This window comes from Diaphorina citri, unplaced genomic scaffold (assembly GCF_000475195.1).
Source record: "Diaphorina citri unplaced genomic scaffold, Diaci psyllid genome assembly version 1.1 scaffold13, whole genome shotgun sequence".
NCBI classification, from domain to species: Eukaryota; Metazoa; Arthropoda; class Insecta; order Hemiptera; family Psyllidae; genus Diaphorina; species Diaphorina citri.
This window is the reverse complement of record NW_007377452.1, coordinates 153710-175489: the sequence shown is the minus strand read 5'-3', so window position 1 is coordinate 175489 and position 21780 is coordinate 153710. Positions and strand designations below refer to the sequence as shown.

Genomic DNA, 21780 nt, shown 5'->3' with positions numbered 1-21780 from the left:
ATATCAAATTAAAGGTCTTTTAACCAGGAACACGAAAGTGGTGGTGCAAATTTTGTCTAGAGAATATTAAAGCCATGCACATTGCACAACCGCGCGAAGCCCCAGGAGCGCGCAGCGCGACCGTAAACAAGGGAGCGCGAAGCGCGACCATATGCACAAATTCCCGGAGGGACGGACCCAGCTTGTTATGGCATTCTTTCCTTATGATCAAAACTTGAAATTTACACATTTAATCACTATGTCCATAAAATATTTACCTACTTGGAAGTAAATCGGTCATTCGTAATCGTAACAGAATGATATCTAGTTAAAACATATGTACGTTTGTACGTAGGTACTGCTTATCCAAACCTGGTCGACCTATATATCAAATTAAAGGTCTTTTTACCAGGAACACGAAAGTGGTGGTGCAAATTTTGTCTAGAGAATCTTAAAGCCATGCACATTGCACAACCGCGCGAAGCACCAGGAGCGCGAAGCGCGGAAGCGCGACCATATGCACAAATTCCCGGAGGGACGGACCCAGCTTGTTATGGCATTCTTTCCTTATAATCAAAACTTGAAATTTATACATTTAATCACTATGTCCATAAAATATTTACCTACTTGGAAGTAAATCGGTCATTCGTAACAGAATGATATCTAGGTAAAACATATGTACGTAGGTACTAATTTACACATTTAATCACTATGTCCATAAAATATTTACCTACTTGGAAGTAAATCGGTCATTCGTAACAGAATGATATCTAGGTAAAAGATACGTAGGTACTAGGTACATACACATGTAGGCACCTATAATTTTATTCTTTTCGAAATTGAGTTTTTTGGAAATCTAGAATTCACGATTTTATTACATTTTTGTGAACACTTTCATTTTGTGTGGTTTTTGGAGAATTCAGATCTCTAGATTCTTTAATTTTGTAGGCATATCAGATGTCAATATTAATCAAATGTGGGTTGGATACATTTTCTGAAATCGGATATGGTAGGATCGCAGAGGGACCCAAAAAACTGTGCGATACTGGAAAAAATCCGCTGTTGTCTACAATCAATGGGCGAGTATTTGAATACTTTAAAGAGTTTAAAGAATAACGAAGTGGTTGTAGGAGAAGGACTTTTGGTGATCTCGAAAACCGACTGACTAGCTGTTGTTGAACCAACTTTTTTGATACCATCGAAGATATAATCTAAGTTGGGTATTTTTCTAGTTCTTTGTAAACTGCGAACATTTACCTATTACAGGTATTTCATGATAACGGCGAAAATTTCTCTAATATAAAATCTGTAGGTATATTTTTACGCTTTATGCTAAGGTAGGTTAGTGTTATACAGGATGACACTCTCCTATCCATCGAAGATATAATCTAAGTTGGGTATTTTTCTAGTTCTTTGTAAACTGCGAACATTTACCTATTACAGGTATTTCATGATAACAGCGAAAATTTCTCTAATATAAAATCTGTAGGTATATTTTTACGCTTTATGCTAAGGTAGGTTAGTATTATACAGGATGACACTCTCCTATTACTTGAAAACGTATCAGAGTAGAAACTGACGGAGAGCGGAAGTTTCCTGACATAAGTTGTCGGAGGACCTAGTATTTGAAGACCTGTGCCTCATATCTCCAACCAAAGTATGGAAAAGTATCTTATATGTAAGTGTAATAGCCAATGGAAAAGCAGAATTTTGAATTAATTACTAATCAAATAAAAAAGACCTTGTTAAGACTGCGAAGGTAAAGGGACTTACTTTTCAGTCCTTCGCGGGCAATATAAACAAGGAATATTCTATTCTATTCTGGTTTACAGCACAAAACCATAAATGTATTATGAGTGTAGGTATTATGATTCTCGGTTTGCTACGGTACGGTTCGTTCTCGGAACGGCTGGCTTTCTCTTACTCTCTCTTCCTTCTCTTCGATTTCGAGACTGTAAGACCCATTTTTTTTCTTTTTTGTTGCAATGTAGTTTTGTTGTTTGCAGCTCCTACTTTGGTACCCTTAATTCAGATTTTTTAACTTCTGGCCCTCAACGCAATCTTGGTGTTTTGTAACTCTGAATTAAGGGTGCCAACCCATTAGAAGCCTTGATTTAAAATTACCAAGACTAGCCCATCCTGTATAGTAGACATATGTATAGGTAATATGATTTATGATATTACCAGATTATATTTATTAGAACTTTTTCTCTCCTCTACAATATTATTGTTGATTCGCTTCATCGATTTCTGAGTATGACCACTTGAGCAGATAGATATTACTAATCAAATAAAAAAGACCTTGTTAAGACTGCGAAGGTAAAGGGACTTACTTTTCAGTCCTTCGCGGGCAATATAAACAAGGACAAGGAATATTCTATTATATTCTGGTTTACAGCACAAAACCATAAATGTATTATGAGTGTAGGTATTATGGCATGAGGAACTTTTTTAATTTATTGTAAGACTGATTCTTACTGAGTGCCCCAAGTTGTAACACTGACATAGAAATACAATTTTCCTGGGAATCTTTCACATTTGACACGGAATCGCCATCGGAAGTAGCTAACAACATTGAGAACTCTCGACTGGGAATTGAAATCCTTAACACCTTGGAGAACAGACGAGGTGCAAACCACTTGAAAACAACTCTCGACTGGGAATTGAAATCCTTAACACCTTGGAGAACAGACGAGGTGCAAACCACTTGAAAACGTATCAGAGTAGAAACTGACAGAGAGCGGAAGTTTCCTGACATAAGTTGTCGGAGGACCTAGTATTTGAAGACCTATGCCTCATATCTCCAAAGTATGGAAAAGTATCTTACAAGTGTAATAGCCAATGGAAAAGCAGAATTTTGAATTTGGACGAATTAGATCGAAATATGGAATTGTAAATACTTTTCCATACTTTGGTGTTATAGGGCACTGGAATCAGTGGTTATAAGACGCGACAGACATAATGATCAATGCACTAGTTTCCGACGGATCTCTTGAGATGTTGTTGATGTGGCAGTGGCAGCTGATCAGTCAACATCCCCAGGGGAGGTTTGGGATCAGTCAAAAGAAGAGGTTCCTGGGTTGGTACATAAGAGATCAGAAATATCTCGAGATCAGCAAAGTCACGTTACGCGACGAATCTTTTGAGATTAGCAACGTCACGTCACCTATGGTTTAGACAAGTCTGGCTGTCAGTTGTCAGTCTGGACAGCACGTGCAGCTGGCTATTTCGGAGTGCTCTCCGAAAGTGCATTAGTGCTCCCAATGCTCCCTTATTGCTTAAGTAATACGGATTTTTGAGTATTACCGGAGTATCGAGTTTTATCATCAATAAATGGACGAGTTATAGCAAATTAAAAATGAAAAAATCCTTAAGGGTGTCGATAACTGGGTGTTTTACCAAAAAAAAATAAAAAAAAAAAAAAAAAAAAAAAAAAAAAAAAAAAAAAAAAACAAGCTGGGTCCGTCCCTCCGGGAATTATTTAGCTCGTAGTTTATTCGATCAGGATTAAAGAAAATCAGTACTTATGTACCTACCTAATTTGTTTAATATCCAGTTTATTATTATTCTTGATTTGATTTTTCGGGAGTATCGAGTTTTATCAAGTACAGAGTATTCGAGTAAGTATTAGTTTTGATATCTCATCGAAAATAGTTAAGAATGTGTTTCTTTTGTGAGAAAGAAATCAGTGCCACAAGTTTTAGGCGACTTAGGGTGGAAGAACTCTCTTGTTGGGATACTTTCCCTGATTTAGGATTTTGGAATGCTATAATAATGTGTCGAGCTTCCTGATACAGAGTTCCAAATTGGAGTTCCGTAACCCACTCACTCGATTGAGCTTCCATTCGGCTATATCCATGCATTGTACCTATAGAATTAGAGATATTTATTTATAAATATAAGGTTTAAGTCACCCATCCATTTATTGGCCTTGCTCGGCGTAGCTTAACATAGGTGACGCTAAAACCGGTCGTAAATGATCGACCTTAAGCTTGCTTTCCAATAAGATTCTAACTCATGCCTAAATCCGACCATGAACATGGATTATTAGCGTACGTAATTAAACGTGCTAAGAATGTGGTTTTTGGAGAATTCAGATCTCTAGATTCTTTAATTTTGTAGGCATATCAGATGTCAATATTAATCAAATGTGGGTTGGATACAAGATACAAGTCTGTAAGTCTACCACGAAAGAGAGCTCACTGATCGAACGAAAAGAATAAAGACTTTTCTTTCAGTTTTTTTCTGAAATTGGATATGGTAGGATCGCAGAGAGACCCAAAAAACTGTGCGATACTGGAAAAAATCCGCTGGTAAAACGCTGGTTTATTACTATTATTTATAAATAAGTACGTGTAAAGAAAGTTGTTTATTGTTTAATGGTTTACCAAATCTTCACTGCCTAAAGATGGCTACTTACTGTTTGGGTAATTCACAACAGCTCATCATGAATTTGGCTGTCAAAATAAAATTTCTCACCAGCACATTAGCAAATCTTTACATCAAGTGAAAGATATAGGTAACTACCAGTAGCTACCTAATGTGAAATGATACTCCATCATAATGTATAATAAAGTAGGGTACCACGGCGCAGAATGGAACACTAATTTTATTTGTTTCAGACTTTATGACCATGGATAACTTCTTTTATTTGTAAATGAGAATCAACCATTTTTTTTCTCCATGATGTACGATGCGTTTCTTCTCTGTAGTGAAAATTAGTTGAAGTTTTGGACCTACATCCCTGAAAGAGTAGTGATTTAATAAATCCAGTTGGGTGGAAGAGCTCTTATGAGAGAATCCTAACATTTTTCAAGGCTTTAAATTGATTATCACTCAAATTGTGAGCTTCCTTTTCTTCAAATTTAAAATTGACATCTTCTCTCAGAAATATAATTTTTCAAGTTTTCTTCTCAACTGATGTGGATTGGAATTGGAACACATCACATGCCTTCGGACACACTCCATTTGTCAAGGGTCTAGGATTATCTTGCCCATTAGTGATGAAAGTTGGTAATTAAAAAATAAGTTTTCTTCTCAACTTCTCAAGATTTGGGTCTGCCCCGTTCTCCCCTACTCATAGCGTTCATTTTACATGTGTAAATGCGATATGGTAAGATGCACACTTTAATATTAGGTAAAGCTAACAGGAGCACATTGAAGTTAATTAAATATGAGAGAATTCGGAATATAATGAATAAGCCTAGCTGAGCTGAACCGGAACAATGGAAAGAAAGAAAAAAACTTTGCCTGGAATTAGAAAACAGAGGACTAAGTACCAACAAATGAGGCAGGTTCTAAGCTTTAATTCGACGATTTTCTCTTAGGTTTTTCTGTATGTTTGCTTCACAAAAACTCCAGAAGGGTTTGTCCGATTTTGATGAAATGCGGATAACATGCATCTTTGCGGATACACATTTGATTAGTTCCTCATTGTTTAATTAAACTTATTCAACTCGTACGTAGCTCACTTTCGTAAGCCTAGCTGAGAACAATGGAAAGAAAGAAAAAAAAAAAAAAAACTTTGCCTGGAATTAGAAAACAGAGGACTAAGTACCAACAAATGAGGCGGGTTCTACGCTTTAATTCGACGATTTTCTCTTAGGGTTTTCTGTATGTTTGCTTCACAAAAACTCAGTGTTTGTCCGATTTTGATGAAATGCGGATAACATGCATCTTTGACACATTTGATTAGTTCCTCATTGTTTAATTAAACTTATTCAACTCGTACGTAGCTCACTTTCGTAGGAGATAGGAATAATACAACTATTGAGGTATTTTCAAATCAGTTGGAGATGTTTCATTTCGCATTTTTCTCGCAAACTCACTATCCATGAATCCAATCGGGTGGAAAAACTGTCCAACCAGGGGGCAGAACTGTGAAAGTTAGTGGAGCAGGAGTAGGTGAAGTCGTGATTAGAGAAAATCAGTACCTGTGTACCTTGAAATTGAAATGGATTTATTGATCAATCAATTGTCACATTATCAAGCGTGCCGGGAGGCGCGCGAACGTCTTTATATGTCCAGCACTCGATTTCTCGTGAAAAGTTACATAGGATAGACTCCTTTTAATCTTACTTTTTATAGGTAAGTACTGTAATATACTACGTGATCAAAAGATAAAACAATTAGACAAATACAAATGGAAGACTAGATGATTGACTTGGATTTATTGACACATAGGCATACGACTGGATTTCACATTTAACATGCTACCTATCAAAGAACCTACGCCAGCTCGAAGACTTGCTACAGTTGGACGCAATGGAATGAGTAGAAGTTCTCGCACTGACATCAGAAGCGCCATTATTAATCCCCGTATCCAAACTAAGCCCACACGAGTCTCCTACATCCAGAAGATTCTTGTCTGATTTGGGCTTCTTAAATTTCAGCCTAAACGTACTAAACTTCTCACGAAAAGACTTGGTTTTCTTCTTTGCCTTCACATGACTGTCATTGGATTTGGTTGCTTCTTCTTTGTTCAATTTCCCGTAGCTGTTAGACAAAGTATTGATCATGCCTGAGCTGAAAGACTTCTGGACTGGTTTCACATGTGGGTTTGGTTTGGTAGTGTCGGTGTGATTTGGATCAGCAGCGATAGTTCCTACTGTTTCAACTGTATTGATATTGTCCAGGTGACTACTCGTGCAAGCCATGTTACTAAGGAATTCTTCCTTTGCGAGTTGTAGTTTAGTTTTGTGTCTTCGGTAGTTCTTGTAATCTTCACTCGGGATGTGTGGAGGAATACTTTGCAGTTTCTCAGAGGCTAACGATGTATCCGATGTGTTGTGTGGAATACTATCTCGTGTTATTGGTGACTTGGGTAGTTCTATGCTATCTTTAGTTCGCGAGTCATCAGATGGCGTTTCCTCTAGTTTCTGACTTCTTGGAATATTCTCATCTTGTACAGGAGCAGATATTTCTTGGCTGGAATGTTTAGAACTTGCGTCCGTATCGAATACCTCGGTTAGTTCTTTTATTTTATTAGAGGGAGCTTTGTTAGTTTTGATAGGAGCTGTCACAGCTTCATCATTCTGCACGGAAGTTAGTTTGTTGTATCTGGAATGTTTAGAACTTGCGTCCGTATCGAATACCTCGGTTAGTTCTTTTATTTTATTAGAGGGAGCTTTGTTAGTTTTGATAGGAGTTGTCACAGCTTCATCATTCTGCACGGAAGTTAGTTTGTTGTACTTTTCGATGATTGATTTTATTTTTGAGTTTTCAGATTTATCCGTTTCATTTTGTTTGGTCAAATCCTTTGAACTTTGTTTCTTCACGTCACTTTTGCTATTTTCTGTCATTCGCAAGCTCTCCTCAGCTTTTCTACCATTTTGTATTTCTTTATCTCTAGGCGGAAGAGTGTCATTAGACTCAACTTGAAGCGACGAGTTTGAAACTTTGTCAACATACATGCTTTTTTTTTTTTTTTTTTTTCGAAATCAAGACTTCCTTTTAGCCTTATAATAACCACACGATTCCTCCCAGAGCATGAAAAATGCAGAAAATGTGCAGAGTATTCTGTGCATAGCCATTTGGATTCATCTAATTCACAATGAATGAAAATTAATTTTTCCTAATCGCCCCTCTTTAGTACCTTTCAGTGGTATGTGTAAAGAAGTGTAGATACCTCGAAAGCAGAAAACTTACTGGACTCGAGACTCGTTCAGCAGAATCACAACTTCTTTTATAATCTCAAATCTCCATAGGTATTCACAGCTATAAGAAATTTGGGAAACAAACCAACTATTTAGCATAATATCTACCATTTCCAAGAAATAGCTAACGTTGATTCTATATCAACTGTCATAAAACTCTTTTTTCTAGATTAGATTGAAATTGACGTCGTAATCAGGACTGAAGTTATCAATTGAACTTTAAACGGTACATAGTACCTACTAAATGCTTTCCTTATTACATCAGGATAAGTTTTATTCCAACTTGGATTTTAAAAATTCAAACATTCAAGAAAATTAGGACATTTATTGGATTTTAGGCCCCAATAAGGCCAATGGGGACCCTGTGGGAACCCTTTTTAGGGTTAACCAACCATCCAGACGTTACGTCTGATTTTGATAAAATTTGACAAAAACGTTTATGTAACACCCAAAGGACAGTTGCTTATTAAATCATGGTCCTAATCGGGGCTTCGAGTTGCCCGAAGGGACGTGGTAAAACAATTTCGAGTAGAAATCTAGATATTTACTCTGTTTTGGAATGATTGAATATAATATTTTGTCTTTTCAAATCTGATTTTCTGCGTCTCCGAAGTTTCTTCTTTTGCTTCCTTGCGAGATTGGAGGTGCTTTTCTTATCCGTACCTTCCTCGTTAGAAAACTCAGATGAGCTTTTGTTCTGTATTCCGGTTGAGTTGAGCTTGGCTTCGTTTAGATGTATTGTGATCGTTTTATCAGCAACATGTTGTACATTATCGGATATGTTGGGTAGTTCAGTACTTGGTGCGGACTCCTTAGTGCTTTGACCTTTCAGAAATTCAACCATAGGTTCATCCATGGAATCTTCGGAGCCAGGAACATTGTCGAACTTGAAAACAGGTGAATCTTCTTTAAAACCTGGAACAAAAATTTATGTATGCATTTTATCAATGTCTCGCTTTATGGATAGATATAAAGTAGTCAGTGGTGGGGGCACGGTTGGTCCAGTGGTAACGCGCTTGCTTGCCATGCAGAAGGTCTCGGGTTCGAATCCCACCATCGACAAAAATTTGCACTCGTTTTTCGATTGTAAATATTTCAAAGGGTTACTTTCTGATGTTCTCGTGTTGACCCGGCACCTAAATGGGAAGTATCGCCACATTGGCGACGTTTATTATTGGAAGATATACAACGTAGACGCGGAGAAGAAGCGTTCCTATCCACAGACGACATGTGGAAGATCCAAACATTGATATACATTACTAGGGAAATGGCACCGGGTCAAATGTCAGAAACGCTGAACTAGACATACCACTGGTAGTCAATAAAAATCCTCAACAAGACCAATCCCTGGATATTCATACAGAACCGACTAGCACCAACACTCAAATTGATAAATCCGTCGGTATTGTTATTAACAATGTACCACCCAGCCTTTTGCCATGTGGAACTTGCATTGCCGCATATATTCCTGCTCCGATACCTCCAAATCCAATCCCTTACTCTCCATATCCAGTCCCTAACCCACCAAGGCCAGCCTCTAACCCACCCAGGCCAGCGTTTGGAACGAGCTGAATACGTTGGTGTACTAGAGAAATGAAATTTGGTATGCTATCCCGGTATGGTCCAAGGACGCGACTGTAACAATTTGGTGAAAATCGGATAATCACCCATCCAAATAATATCAACCAAAGTCATTGTTGCTTCGAGGTACCAAGGTAATTGTTACTTAAGCCTTATTTCGTGGAAAAGGTTGAAAAGTTTTTATGCAAAATATCTCAAGAACGGTTTGTCGTAGAGCGATGAAATTTAGTATGCTATACCGTTATGGTCCGAGGACGCGACTGTAACAATTTGGTAAAAATCGGACAGTCCCTCATCCAGATATCAACCAAAGTCAATGTTGCTTTGAACTTGAAAAAAAAAAAATCATACTTTTTATGATTCTTTATTACACGGGGAGTATTTTAAGACCGAAAATCGGCCGCCGTAGGCGGCTCGGGACTTGGATTTTTTTTCAAATACGTATTCCGCAAATATAATAGAAAGTCGTGTGATGTTCCCACTAGATTTTTTTCCTGAGTTACAGCTTCTTTGAATGACTATTCTGCCATTGTTTATCCACAGTCTTTAGTTCATTCAACATTTACAGTCCTTCTTCCTTCATTAGCTAATGGTAAGTTCATTTCGCTTCTAGCTCTGTTCCAATTCTTGTCGATCGTTGATTTCAACACCCCCGTTTTTCTCGTTCCAATATTGCACCTCACCAGATCCAAACAGCACGAAGAATACGTTCGATATGAACAGAGTCAGGAACATGATCCAGAAGACCACCCGCCATTCCAACAGCGTTTTCTGAGGAGAGAAAAGAGAGTTAAGAGGTGTTAACTTAAGAGAGGTACCTATTATTGAGCTTTTGCAAATATTTCGAGGTGCTAAGCACCGGCCTAAAGAATTGAAAAAAAAAGTCCAGAGATTTGATAGAGGGAACTGTAACTATTCTGAAATGATACTGAAATCGAAGAGAAGGCGGAAATGATGGGAAAAAGAAAAAAGACAGCCGTTCCGAGAACGAACCTTATCTGTTAAAGATCGGACCGGGTGGGAACCGAACCCGTGACTTAGCTCTTACAAGGCCGACGCACTACCTTCCAAGCTAACTAGGCTGGCCAAAATATTGATGCCATTGAAAAAGTTACATATACGTACTTATAATCTGCCGTATATTTTTTTTTTTTTTTTTGCTTTTCTGAACAGGATAATATTCTGGCTAATAGCTGGCTTTCTTCTGTCCTAACGTGAGTGTACCTAGCCAAAGTGAAAGACACTTACATTCTGAGTTAGAAATCCCACCGTCAGCGGCGCTACCATCCCGGACACACAGCCAAGGCCATTACTCAGCGCCATAATAGTGCCGCTAAAGTTCGGGCTCAGATCGATCGGGTTGACTCGTATGCTGGCGTAGCAGAACCCCATGAAGGCCATACCGATGGTGAAGCAGATGGCAACCATGGAGGTGTTACATCCCACGTAGGAGGCGGCCAGAGCCCCTACACCTGGCAACACGGCGCCTGGGGGAAGAAAATAATGTACAGGAATTTAATTGAATTTATTGATCACATATACAGGTACCTAATATAATTATGTTTTATTTTTTTTATTTTATTTTTTCAAAGAGGTTTTATAGAGGGGTTTGTTGGACAAGAGGGTCTTACCTTATCTGTTTAAGATAAAGTACCCCCTCCCCCCGAACGGGAATCAAAACCGCGATCTATCACTTATAAAGCTTATAACTTACAAGGCAGATATGTTACCTTCCAAGCTACTAAGCTGGCTGACTTATTTTTTGTCGCTGTTAAGAATGTCAACACAGTTCCTCGGGTTATAAAATCCAATGTTCTAGCAATCCCGTATTGGTATAAACAGTGCTTTATTTATTATTTTTTTAGTAGGACCAAGTATACAATGTAGGTTTCAGTGGGAACAAAGTATAATCCAATGCCCTAGCATGTGTGCAAGAGCCCCTACAACTGGGACTATTGATAACTTACCCAAAGTAGCGAACACTTTCCTCACATTGGTGCGGCTCAGGATATCTCGGACAATCAAATAATCCGCCAGAGCACTGCTAGACATTGACACGAGCCACATGATCAGGAACGGAAGAGCAGATAGGACTCCGTTCTGGAAGACGAAAAAAAATTATTAAATTTGAATCTGGAGTTTTGAGAAGCTGAAATTTAGGGTTGTGTTTTATCTTTCAAAATCTTCTGATGAGGGTAATCAGAAGAAAAAAAAATAGTATTTCCCATTAAGGTGCTGGGTTAATCCAGGACCTTTTGTTCTGCATGGCAACCAATTTTAATAATAATAGTGCTTATTTATACTGCTCGTATAGGACTGAAAAGTCCCTTTACTCCAGCAGTAGGCTACTACTATTATTGTGGTCAAATTTTCAAATTATATTGACGGTAAAATTCCATACCTCGGATAAGATTGAACCGTGAACCCACACCCTCCTGTTTACCAGGTGAGCGTCTCGACCACTACACCACGAGGCAGGTTGAACATACGCTCTGCTGTGCGGTACGACTGAAACCAACCGTGTCCCCGTAGCGAAATACTGTTCATATCTTACCTCTGCAACAGACAGTCCTATCACCTGACTCATATACTTGGGAAGGTCCGAAGAGATAAGGTAGAAACCGTAATCATGGCCCACTTCGGATATTATAAGAGACCATACCGGGAGGGAGCTCAGAATTGCGGCCCATGGAGTTTCCAGATCCTGGAATTGAGATAGATCGAGATGGTTTGGATAAAAATAACAGGGACACATGAATTTACAATCCTTGCTAAGAAATTCACCCCTAGTTCCATTAGAATTTGTCGTATATCAAATAATTGTAAAACTCACTCAGAGAAAGGACCCCCGAAAGTCCCGGTTGAGCTCAAAATGTGAACATGCTTGCCAAAATTACAATAATTGATTAAATAATCTTTCTGGAGTTAGAGCGAAACATTTTTTATTTTTCCATTTTTTAAAGGGTCTGACGCAATTCCCGATTACATGAATAAGGCCAAATTTTAAAAGCTTTTATATCTTTTATTTGAGACCATATTTATACTACGGGGGTAAAGGGACTTTTCTGTCTCATCCTAGCAGTATACATGAAGTACATTTATTTTATTCTATTCTATTTGCTACACCGAAGATCTACCTATTGGGCGAACTGGATTTAGATAATGATGATACTATCCATGTAACGATACTGATGATAATGATACTGATGATGTGATGATAATCATATTCATAGGGCTGTTAATAGAAAAGGGTTTGGGGAGGCTTTCCTCTCTTTCACTGAAATTCTTTTTGGGCTGTTTGTGTACCTACGTACAGAAAATAGCAATGAAGACTTGAGCTGTTAGCAAAGATGTGGACAGCACAAAGGAACCATCCCATCCATAAGGGGAATCGCCCTATGGATGGTTTTCTGCTTAATGCTGTCCGTTTCAAGACATTTGAGCTGTTAGCTGACTGTTTAAATGATCTATAAAGGCAGGGTACGATGTAGTGGATGCGTCCAATTTCCATTAAAGGTTCGGGCATATTAAAGGTTGCAAATCATCTAGCAAGAAATAAGTTTCTGTGTAAACTTAAGCTCAATAGAAGAACACATGGACCATTACTATAATCAATTTCCATTTGTTCCCCAGACTGTAGCGAAGTCCCTGAGGTTGGGCGGCAGAGTTCATTATACCACACAATTGCCCTTGTCTTGCCTGCACACCTATTCTAATACTCGCATTTAGTCTGTCTGGCAGGCAAAACTGCGGAGTTCTCTTTAATCTCTGCAATTTTATGGAAACCAACCTAATTCGGCGCGTAGGATTGAAGGATAAAATGTATGAGAGGGTATTATGTAATGGGATGAATTAGTGTTAACCCATCTCTTAATTCTCTTGTCTAGTGTTTGCAACAAAGTCGGGATAACACATTGGATATGGATACCAGTGGCGGATCGAGAGATTTTTCAAAAGGGAAAGCTATAAGCTCATGTACAGTATGTCCCAAAAGCCCTTGTCTAGTGATCGTAACTTTTGAACAGATACTTATTCAAGGTAGGCTAGGCTGATGATGACTAAAGGCAAGATCACACAGTGCCAAATATTTGTACAAGCAGTGCCAAAGAGTCTGATCCCCAAATAAATTTAGACAAATTGGAAATGTGGTGTTTTTGATGGTTTTGAATAAACAGTGTAATAGGCATTTCTGGTGTTTGTCAAATATGATTATTTGATGGCAAATACATGACAAATAGATATTTGGGACGATGCCAAATGGTGCGATCTAACCTTTAGGTCTTCTCTCTCTTTTAAACCCCCAACCACTCCAGTTATACCTTAAAGGTGGGAACTCTGTGTAAAAATTGTTGGACCTCTTTGCTGAGCGTTTACTATGCATGCATCCAAGTTATTTAAAATAATATATTTCAGGATTTAACTGTAAATATTTATCTAAGTTACGACTAAAATATGTAACTTTTTTACCCGTTAGGGTTTACAATAGATATTAGATAGGTATACAAATTAGCAAAACAGGACAAATAAACCCGAAATAGCTGTTGAAGATCTTAAACTAGGTATCTTCAATATCCATCAAAAGATATGAGCTTCAACTTTTCGGTAGATAAACCATTTTATTATTAACAGAAAGGAGTGTAGGAGGTATCCAACATCTCCTGAAGTTTATTTTTTAAACCTACACCGTTTTTAACAAGACGCTAAATTATTAATTTAATAGTCCCTAAATTACTTCGATATTCACCTACATTTATCTATCTGACTTTAATGTATTCACAAGGTATGTTGCATTGAGTAAAGAAATAACCATCTGGAAAGCTGTAATTAAGGTATTTACCTTACAAATAAGATCTTGTAGGGATTGAAGTTATTAACTCGTGAGCATTGAGAATATTGTAACTTACTCGTATAACTTATTATTAGATCTGCCAAGATTCTTCGTTGGCTATCCAACTATCCATTGAAAATGGGATGATAAATGGATAAAAGTGAAGAATCTAACCTGTAAGAATAAATCTTATAGTGAATTATTGAATATCCTAAAAAGAGTTGGTTTTCCACATTTTAGTCTAATTATTATTTATGTAATAAAATATTGTCTTGGTATTTAGATAGTAATTGGTTCATTGCTTCGTAGATATTCTTTGTCTTCAAATCAAGTGTTGTTTACACAAGATTTTCTTTACAAATTTATCTACATTTCATCTATTTTCTACATCGCATCTAAATCATTATCATCAAGTCATCAGATGGGTTATTCTTCACAAGATAATTGGATCGGTATTCGATGATTAATTCCTCAGGTCTAATCAGGCTAAAGTCAGCAAGTCGGGTACCTTGAGCTCATCAACAGATGACTCATAATATATAACCTACCTCACGATATCACAACACGTTTCGTAATGGATCGCGCTCGGCGAATGCAATTGGTTTTATCAAACCTTCTACCTGGTTTTGTCTCTGTTTTGTTATCTCTAATCCAGATTTCAATTTCACTTGTGTGTGCGTTGTTCTTCTTGAAGAAACAACTTTTCCTTTCGTTTTTTGATGAAAAAAAAAGTTCAAGTTTGGTATTTTGTGTAATTTGGTATCAGGTTGCTTTTGTTTGATTAGGCAACTAATGACTAAGGAATTTTATTCGAATGCAATTGGTTTTATCAAACCTTCTACCTGGTTTGGTCTCTGTTTTGTTATCTCTAATCCAGATTTCAATTTCACTTGTGTGTGTGCGTTGTTCTTCTTGAAGAAACAACTTTTCCTTTCGTTTTTTGATGAAAAAAAGTTCGAGTTTGGTATTATGTGTAATTTGGTATCAGGTTGCTTTTGTTTGATTAGGCAACTAATGACTAAGGATTTTTTTTTTGTCCTAAGCCTGGAATGAGTTTAAGGAACTTTTTTCCTCCGGACAACTGTTACGAATATGTTTGGACGCCAATGTAGCTACATAATGTTTTTAAAAATAGCTAATATCGGAAATACTTCAAATATTACTTCCTTTTAGTTTCCTTATCCTATAGGAAGGAAAGAAATATAATCGGGTGAGCATAAGATTTACCCTAATGTAGCTCCATAACGATCAAAAATTTCCTTGACCGTCCGGCGTCCTAGCCAAAAAGTTTCAAGCTAAATGGAAGATTGAGAAGCTAATTGGAATCCCAGGGGAAATAAGATGAAATGGTGCAAAACCAATATGACTTTACTGAGTATATGTCAAAAAATCTTTACCTGTTTCTGCCATCGACATCGGAGTCAGTAGGGATTGAGGAAGTTCCACGAAAGCACTTAAGATGAGCACTATCGAGATTGAGAAGCTAATTGGAATCCCAGGGGAAATAAGATGAAATGGTGCAAAACCAATATGACTTTACTGAGTATATGTCAAAAAATCTTATATGTCAAAAAATCTTAACCTGTTTCTGCCATCGCCATCGGAGTCAGTAGGGATTGAGGAAGTTCCACGAAAGCACTGAAGATGAGCACTATCGATTATGGCTGATATCTGGACCGGTGAATGACACACTCCAGGATATAGGCATTGTCTCAGCTTCGGTAGCATGGGGTAATGTCAAGATCGTGATTTGGAACTCAGCAAACATCCACCTGGCACCTGGGGAGAATTGAATTCAAATTAATAAATTATTTCTACATAATTGGACTGCTTAAAAAAATGCTAGATTTAACCGGCACTACACTTGGACTTTAACATGTTTAAAGTTAAATATTTAGACTGGATTAAGTAATCTTCATTGATTGATTTTGAACTGAGACCTAAGATTAGACAGATATTCATTGTTTAAACCTTTAAACCATACAGTTTGACTTTGATCTCAGTTTAACTGAACGTGTGGCCACGGGCATAAATCTAACAACGTTAGGTGTATCGCTAAATGTACTTCACACAAAGGTGTCCCACTGTCCACTAATAAGCTTGCTTTCCAATAAGATTCTAACTCATGCCTAAATCCGACCATGAACATGGATTATTAGCGTACGTAATTAAACGTGCTAAGAATATGGCATGCATTTTTTTACAAGCCTAAGAATATCTTATTTTATTGTCCTAAAGAAAGTGGTTAGTCGCTTTAATGAGGAACCTGACTTAATTACTTAGGTGTCTACAATGGGCGAGTATTTGAATACTTTAAAGAGTTTAAAGAATAACGAAGTGGTTGTAGGAGAAGGACTTTTGGTGATCTCGAAAACCGACTGACTAGCTGTTGTTGAACCAACTTTTTTGATACCATCGAAGATATAATCTAAGTTGGGTATTTTTCTAGTTCTTTGTAAACTGCGAACATTTACCTATTACAGGTATTTCATGATAACAGCGAAAATTTCTCTAATATAAAATCTGTAGGTATATTTTTACGCTTTATGCTAAGGTAGGTTAGTATTATACAGGATGACACTCTCCTATTTTTGCCTAGGTGGCTTGGAAGCGCGCCCGCGGTAAGCGGTAGACTGCGGGTTTGATTCCCGCCCTTGGCGAACTTTATCCTTTTGTTCGTTCTCGGTTTGCTACGGTACGGTTCGTTCTCGGAACGGCTGGCTTTCTCTTACTCTCTCTTCCTTCTCTTCGATTTCGAGACTGTAAGACCCATTTTTTTTCTTTTTTGTTGCAATGTAGTTTTGTTGTTTGCAGCTCCTACTTTGGTACCCTTAATTCAGATTTTTTAACTTCTGGCCCTCAACGCAATCTTGGTGTTTTGTAACTCTGAATTAAGGGTGCCAACCCATTAGAAGCCTTGATTTAAAATTACCAAGACTAGCCCATCCTGTATAGTAGACATATGTATAGGTAATATGATTTATGATATTACCAGATTATATTTATTAGAACTTTTTCTCTCCTCTACAATATTATTGTTGATTCGCTTCATCGATTTCTGAGTATGACCACTTGAGCAGATAGATAAACAAAAATGTCTATGCGTACGGAACTAAGTACACAATGGTCTTCGGCTCTCTATCGGTAAAAAAGTAGGTTTGAATGTCCCTTTTACTGGATAATAGAAGTAAGAGTGCAAAGCTTAAGTAGGTATGGACGAGAAATCTTCGGACTAGATCATCAAATAGCATTATTTTCAATTTCAAGCCCAGTCTATAGCGCAAAAGAGATGTCCATAAGCATTGCTAAAGCACTTAAGAGAGAGAAAAATAGAAAGTAAAAAACTACGGGATATTGAAAAACTTCGCATAAAGGAGCGTGGTAGCACTTCCCCCGGAAAGTCAAAATTTCACCGGACTACTAAGAGATATACGCCAAAGACCAAGTAGCCGTTTTCAGCAAGAACATGTCTTCGACAGAAGGCGGTCGCTAGCGATTTGATTGGTGGACGAGCCGCAGATAGATAAACAAAAATGTCTATGCGTACGGAACTAAGTACACAATGGTCTTCGGCTCTCTATCGGTAAAAAAGTAGGTTTGAATATCCCTTTTACTGGATAATAGAAGGATAATAGAAGTAAGAGTGCAAAGCTTAAGTAGGTATGGACGAGAAATCTTCGGACTAGATCATCAAATAGCATTATTTTCAATTTCAATCCCAGTCTATATCGCAAACAAGATGTTCATAAGCATTGCTAAGAAAAAAAAAGTCCAGTCACTACGGGATATTGAAGAACTTCGCATAAAGGAGCGTGGTAGCACTCCCCCCCGGAAAGTCAAAATTTGACCGGGCTACTAAGAGATATACGCCAAAGACCAAGTAGCCGTTTTCAGCAAGAACATGTCTTACTTTGACAGAAGACGGTCGCTAGCGATTTGATTGGTGGACGAGCTCAAACAGCAAGGCTAAGAAAAGTTCACTAGATTTTTCAACCAATAAGAGTCTGGATTAAAGTTTTCTTCTAGTTTTCCTTTTCCTTATCTTTTCCTATTGAATAGGGTCGGCGTTTCTTGTCAGTCTCCTCCTTGTAATTCAGTCATCCTTAAATTAATTTGAAAGGGATTTTTTTCACATTTTCTCATACAAATGAGCTCTGATCTTGAAATTTGTCGCGACGACCTATGAACTCAAAGCGAGAAAGTTTTAGATAACACTTCAGTCGTTAATTTAAGACCGATTTTAGCGTCACCTGTGTTAAGCTACGCCCAGAAAGGCCAATAAATATCGAAATATGGAATTGTAAATACTTTTCCATACTTTGGTGTTATAGGGCACTGGAATCAGTGGTTATAAGACGCGACAGACATAATGACCAATGCACTAGTTTCCGACGGATCTCTTGAGATGTTGTTGATGTGGCAGTGGCAGCAGATCAGTCAACATCCCCAGGGGAGGTTTGGGATCAGTCAAGAGAAGAGGTTTCAGGGTTGGTACATAAGAGATCAGAAATATCTTGAGATCAGCAAAGTCACGTCACGTGACGAATCTTTTGAGATTAGCAACGTCACGTCACCTATGGTTTAGACAAGTCTGGCTGTCAGTTGTCAGTCTGGACAGCACGTGCAGCTGGCTATTTGGGAGTGCTCTCCGAAAGTGTATTAGTGCTCCCAATGCTCCCTATTGCTTAAGTAATACGGATTTTTGAGTAATACCGGAGTATCAAGTTTTATCAAGTACAGAGTATTCGAGTAAGTATTAGTTTTGATATCTCATCGAAAATAGTTAAGAATGTGTTTCTTTTGCGAGAAAGAGATCAGTGCCACACGTTTTAGGCGACTTAGGGTGGAAGAACTCTCTTGATGGGATATTTTCCCTGATTTAGGATTTTGGAATGCTATAATAATGTGTCGAGCTTCCTGATATAGAGTTCCAAATTGGAGTTCCGGAACCCACTCACTCGGTTGAGCTTCCATTTGGCTATATCCATGCATTGTAACTATAGGTAGAATTAGAGATCACTTTCAGCAAAATTAATTTTATGAGACTTCGATTAATTTTATGACTTGACTTGTACTCGAACCACCAACCTCCACATTCGAAGGCCACCGCGCTAACGACTACACCACTGAGGTCGGTTTTATAAGTAAATACCTACATTACTAAGTAAATACCTACATTAATTTCTCTATTGTCAACACCTATCTTAATCTCTATTGACAACGAAGCCACGTGCTCTTATTAGAATGATTGTAGCAATTCCAGCAAATTGTCTTTTGTTTGTTTGAAGTGTGTAATAACAAATGTTTTTTCTACGAGTGCCCTCTTGAAAAATTACGTACCAAATAATTTATAATCTTTTTTTTTTGTAGGGAAGAAATAGCCGCTCCGTAGGGTATGTATTTTTTAGACTTTATGGTAGGATTCTCACAGATTATTACAGAGGGTGTACACGGGACTGTAGGTACATTAGTTTGCTAGTTTGTATGACAAGTAAGTTGGGCCGCGCTCAAGACAGCCAAACCCAGGGTATGCTTCCCGCTTTACTCACCTCTCCAACGCCTTCCAAAAACCTCAGCACGGTCATAGACACAGGACCAGAATGGGCAATCAGGGGAGTCAGCAGGGTAAATATCGCCGTGCTCAAGAAACCCAAACCCAGGGTATGCTTCCCGCCGAACTTCTGAGAGAGGATGCCACCCGGTATGTGGGTGAGTATGTAGCCGTAGTAGAAGGCCGACAGAATGACGCCCTGTGTTCGCTCGTCCCAGTCGAATTTGGCATCCTGCAACATGAAAAGGCGAGAAAAACCTTGTAAAATAATCTGAAAAGAAATAAATTGGAGCGCGAAAGCTCTCCCCCCGCCAAGTCAAAATTTGACCGCGCTATAAACAAATACTTATGTAAATAAATGTGGTTTGTGCAAAGATTGCAAAAATATACAGGTGCACTTACTGAAACTTGGCCTAGCGTGTACCTACTGCCGTGAGTTCATATGCATAGGTATCCAGCACATTTGTAATGTGGAAAATAATGATAGACACACTTACACACAGCAATATTGACTTGGATTCTGTGCTTTTTGGCCCTTGTGGCTAGTTCGCTAGTTGACATCAGCTATCTATACTTGGATTCTGTGCTTTTTGGCCCTTGTGGCTAGTTCGCTAGTTGACATCAGCTATCTATACTTTATCACAGCATAGGTACTTAACAGTATACATAATAGGTTAGGTAGGTACCTATATTACTAATTTTACCAGTCTTCCCTTCTTATTTACCTACTATGTAGCTACAGAATTATTTTTTCCTCAAGGAACGACAGAATGACGCCCTGTGTTCGCTCGTCCCAGTCGAATTTGGCATCCTGCAACATGAAAAGGCGAGAAAAACCTTGTAAAATAATCTCAAAAGAAATAAATTGGAGCGCGAAAGCTCTCCCCCCGCCAAGTCAAAATTTGACCGCGCTATAAACAAATACTTACCTATGTAAATAAATGTGGTTTGTGCAAAGATTGCAAAAATATACAGGTGCACTAGTGGCAGATTGATATGCAACATGAAAAGGCGAGAAAAACCTTGTAAAATAATCTCAAAAGAAATAAATTGGAGCGCGAAAGCTCTCCCCCCGCCAAGTCAAAATTTGACCGCGCTATAAACAAATACTTACCTATGTAAATAAATGTGGTTTGTGCAAAGATTGCAAAAATATACAGGTGCACTAGTGGCAGATTGATAACTGTAAGGAGGAAGGACAAATGCTATCAAATTTTGTTATTATCACTATGTATTATCACTATGTATTTTACTCTGATTATGTAAATCCAAATTGTACCTTTGTTATTATTACCTTCTTCATTATATTGTATTATAATCAAAATAAAGAAAAAACTTTACATTACATTACATTACATTACATGAAACTTGGCCTAGCGTGTACCTACTGCCGTGAGTTCATATGCATATCCAGCACATTTGTAACGTGGAAAATAATGATAGACACACTTACACACAGCAATATTGACTTGGATTCTGTGCTTTTTGGCCCTTGTGGCTAGTTCGCTAGTTGACATCAGCTATCTATACTTTATCACAGCATAGGTATTAGGTACTTAACAGTATACATAATAAGGCATATGAAACACGTTCCACTCAGAAAAAGGACCTCCAAAGAACCTATTAAGCTCAAAATGTATTCGCTCGTCCCAGTCGAATTTGGCATCCTGCAACATGAAAAGGCGAGAATAATCTTGTAAAATGTTTTCAAAGCATTTTTTTTAAAAAAGGTTTGATAGAGGGAACTGTAACTGCTCAGGGTCTTATCGTCCCGAAATCGAAGAGGATAGGATAGGCGTGTTCACTGAAACTTGGCCTGACGTACATACTACCTACCGTGAGTTCAGATCCAGCATATTTGTAACGTGGAAAATAATTATTGTAGACACACAGCAAGACTGATTTGGATTCTGTGGTTTTTGGCACTTAGAGGCAAGTTGACATCAGCTATGTTTTATCACAGCATACCTACACCTAGTACCGTACCTATTTTATCAGCCTTCCCTTCTAGTATTCCTAACAGGTAATAGATACAGACTGACAGAATCACTTTTCCTCAAGGAATACCTATGCAAACTAAAGAAGTTTCTACGAATTTCTAACTGTCTACAACTCTACACTGTCTTTCCTTGTATAATATTACAGTCAAACCGGGATGAAACCGTATAAATGCCCCACCCCCCCCC

At 38.0% G+C, this 21780-nt stretch overlaps 2 protein-coding genes across 5 annotated transcripts in view; both read right to left on the bottom strand.

Moving 5' to 3' along the window:
• The window catches only part of LOC103506924 (sialin-like), a 157283-nt gene that overhangs the window by 130437 nt on the left and 5066 nt on the right, over positions 1-21780 (bottom strand). Inside the window, exon 3 of the mRNA XM_026821721.1 lies at positions 19593-19826. Within this exon, the coding sequence (XP_026677522.1) occupies positions 19593-19826 (234 nt within the window). The remainder of the gene's footprint in view (positions 1-19592; positions 19827-21780) is intronic.
• Positions 6117-7385, bottom strand: LOC103506775. 4 transcript variants are annotated; one of them, XM_008471182.3, is made up of 2 exons: positions 7046-7385; positions 6117-6913 (listed from the first exon to the last, which is right to left on the bottom strand). In XM_008471182.3, exons 1-2 carry the CDS (start codon positions 7278-7280, stop codon positions 6192-6194), a joined length of 957 nt encoding a protein of 318 aa, XP_008469404.1. In that variant the 5' UTR covers positions 7281-7385; the 3' UTR covers positions 6117-6191. The 4 variants fall into 4 exon arrangements, with proteins under 4 accessions (XP_008469404.1, XP_026677640.1, XP_026677634.1 ...); XM_026821839.1 differs by having other exon boundaries at positions 6117-6941; positions 7074-7385; XM_026821833.1 differs by having other exon boundaries at positions 6117-6991; positions 7124-7385.

What these genes read in the sequence shown, in the direction of transcription:
- LOC103506775 (XM_008471182.3), bottom strand. Translation starts at nt 7,280, where the DNA reads ATGACAGAAAATAGCAAAAGTGACGTGAAGAAACAAAGTTCAAAGGAT. An exon ending in TACGGACGCAAGTTCTAAAC is followed by an intron (nt 6,914 to 7,045) that starts ATTCCAGATACA and finishes CAAGTTCTAAAC; the next exon opens with ATTCCAGCCAAGAAATATCT.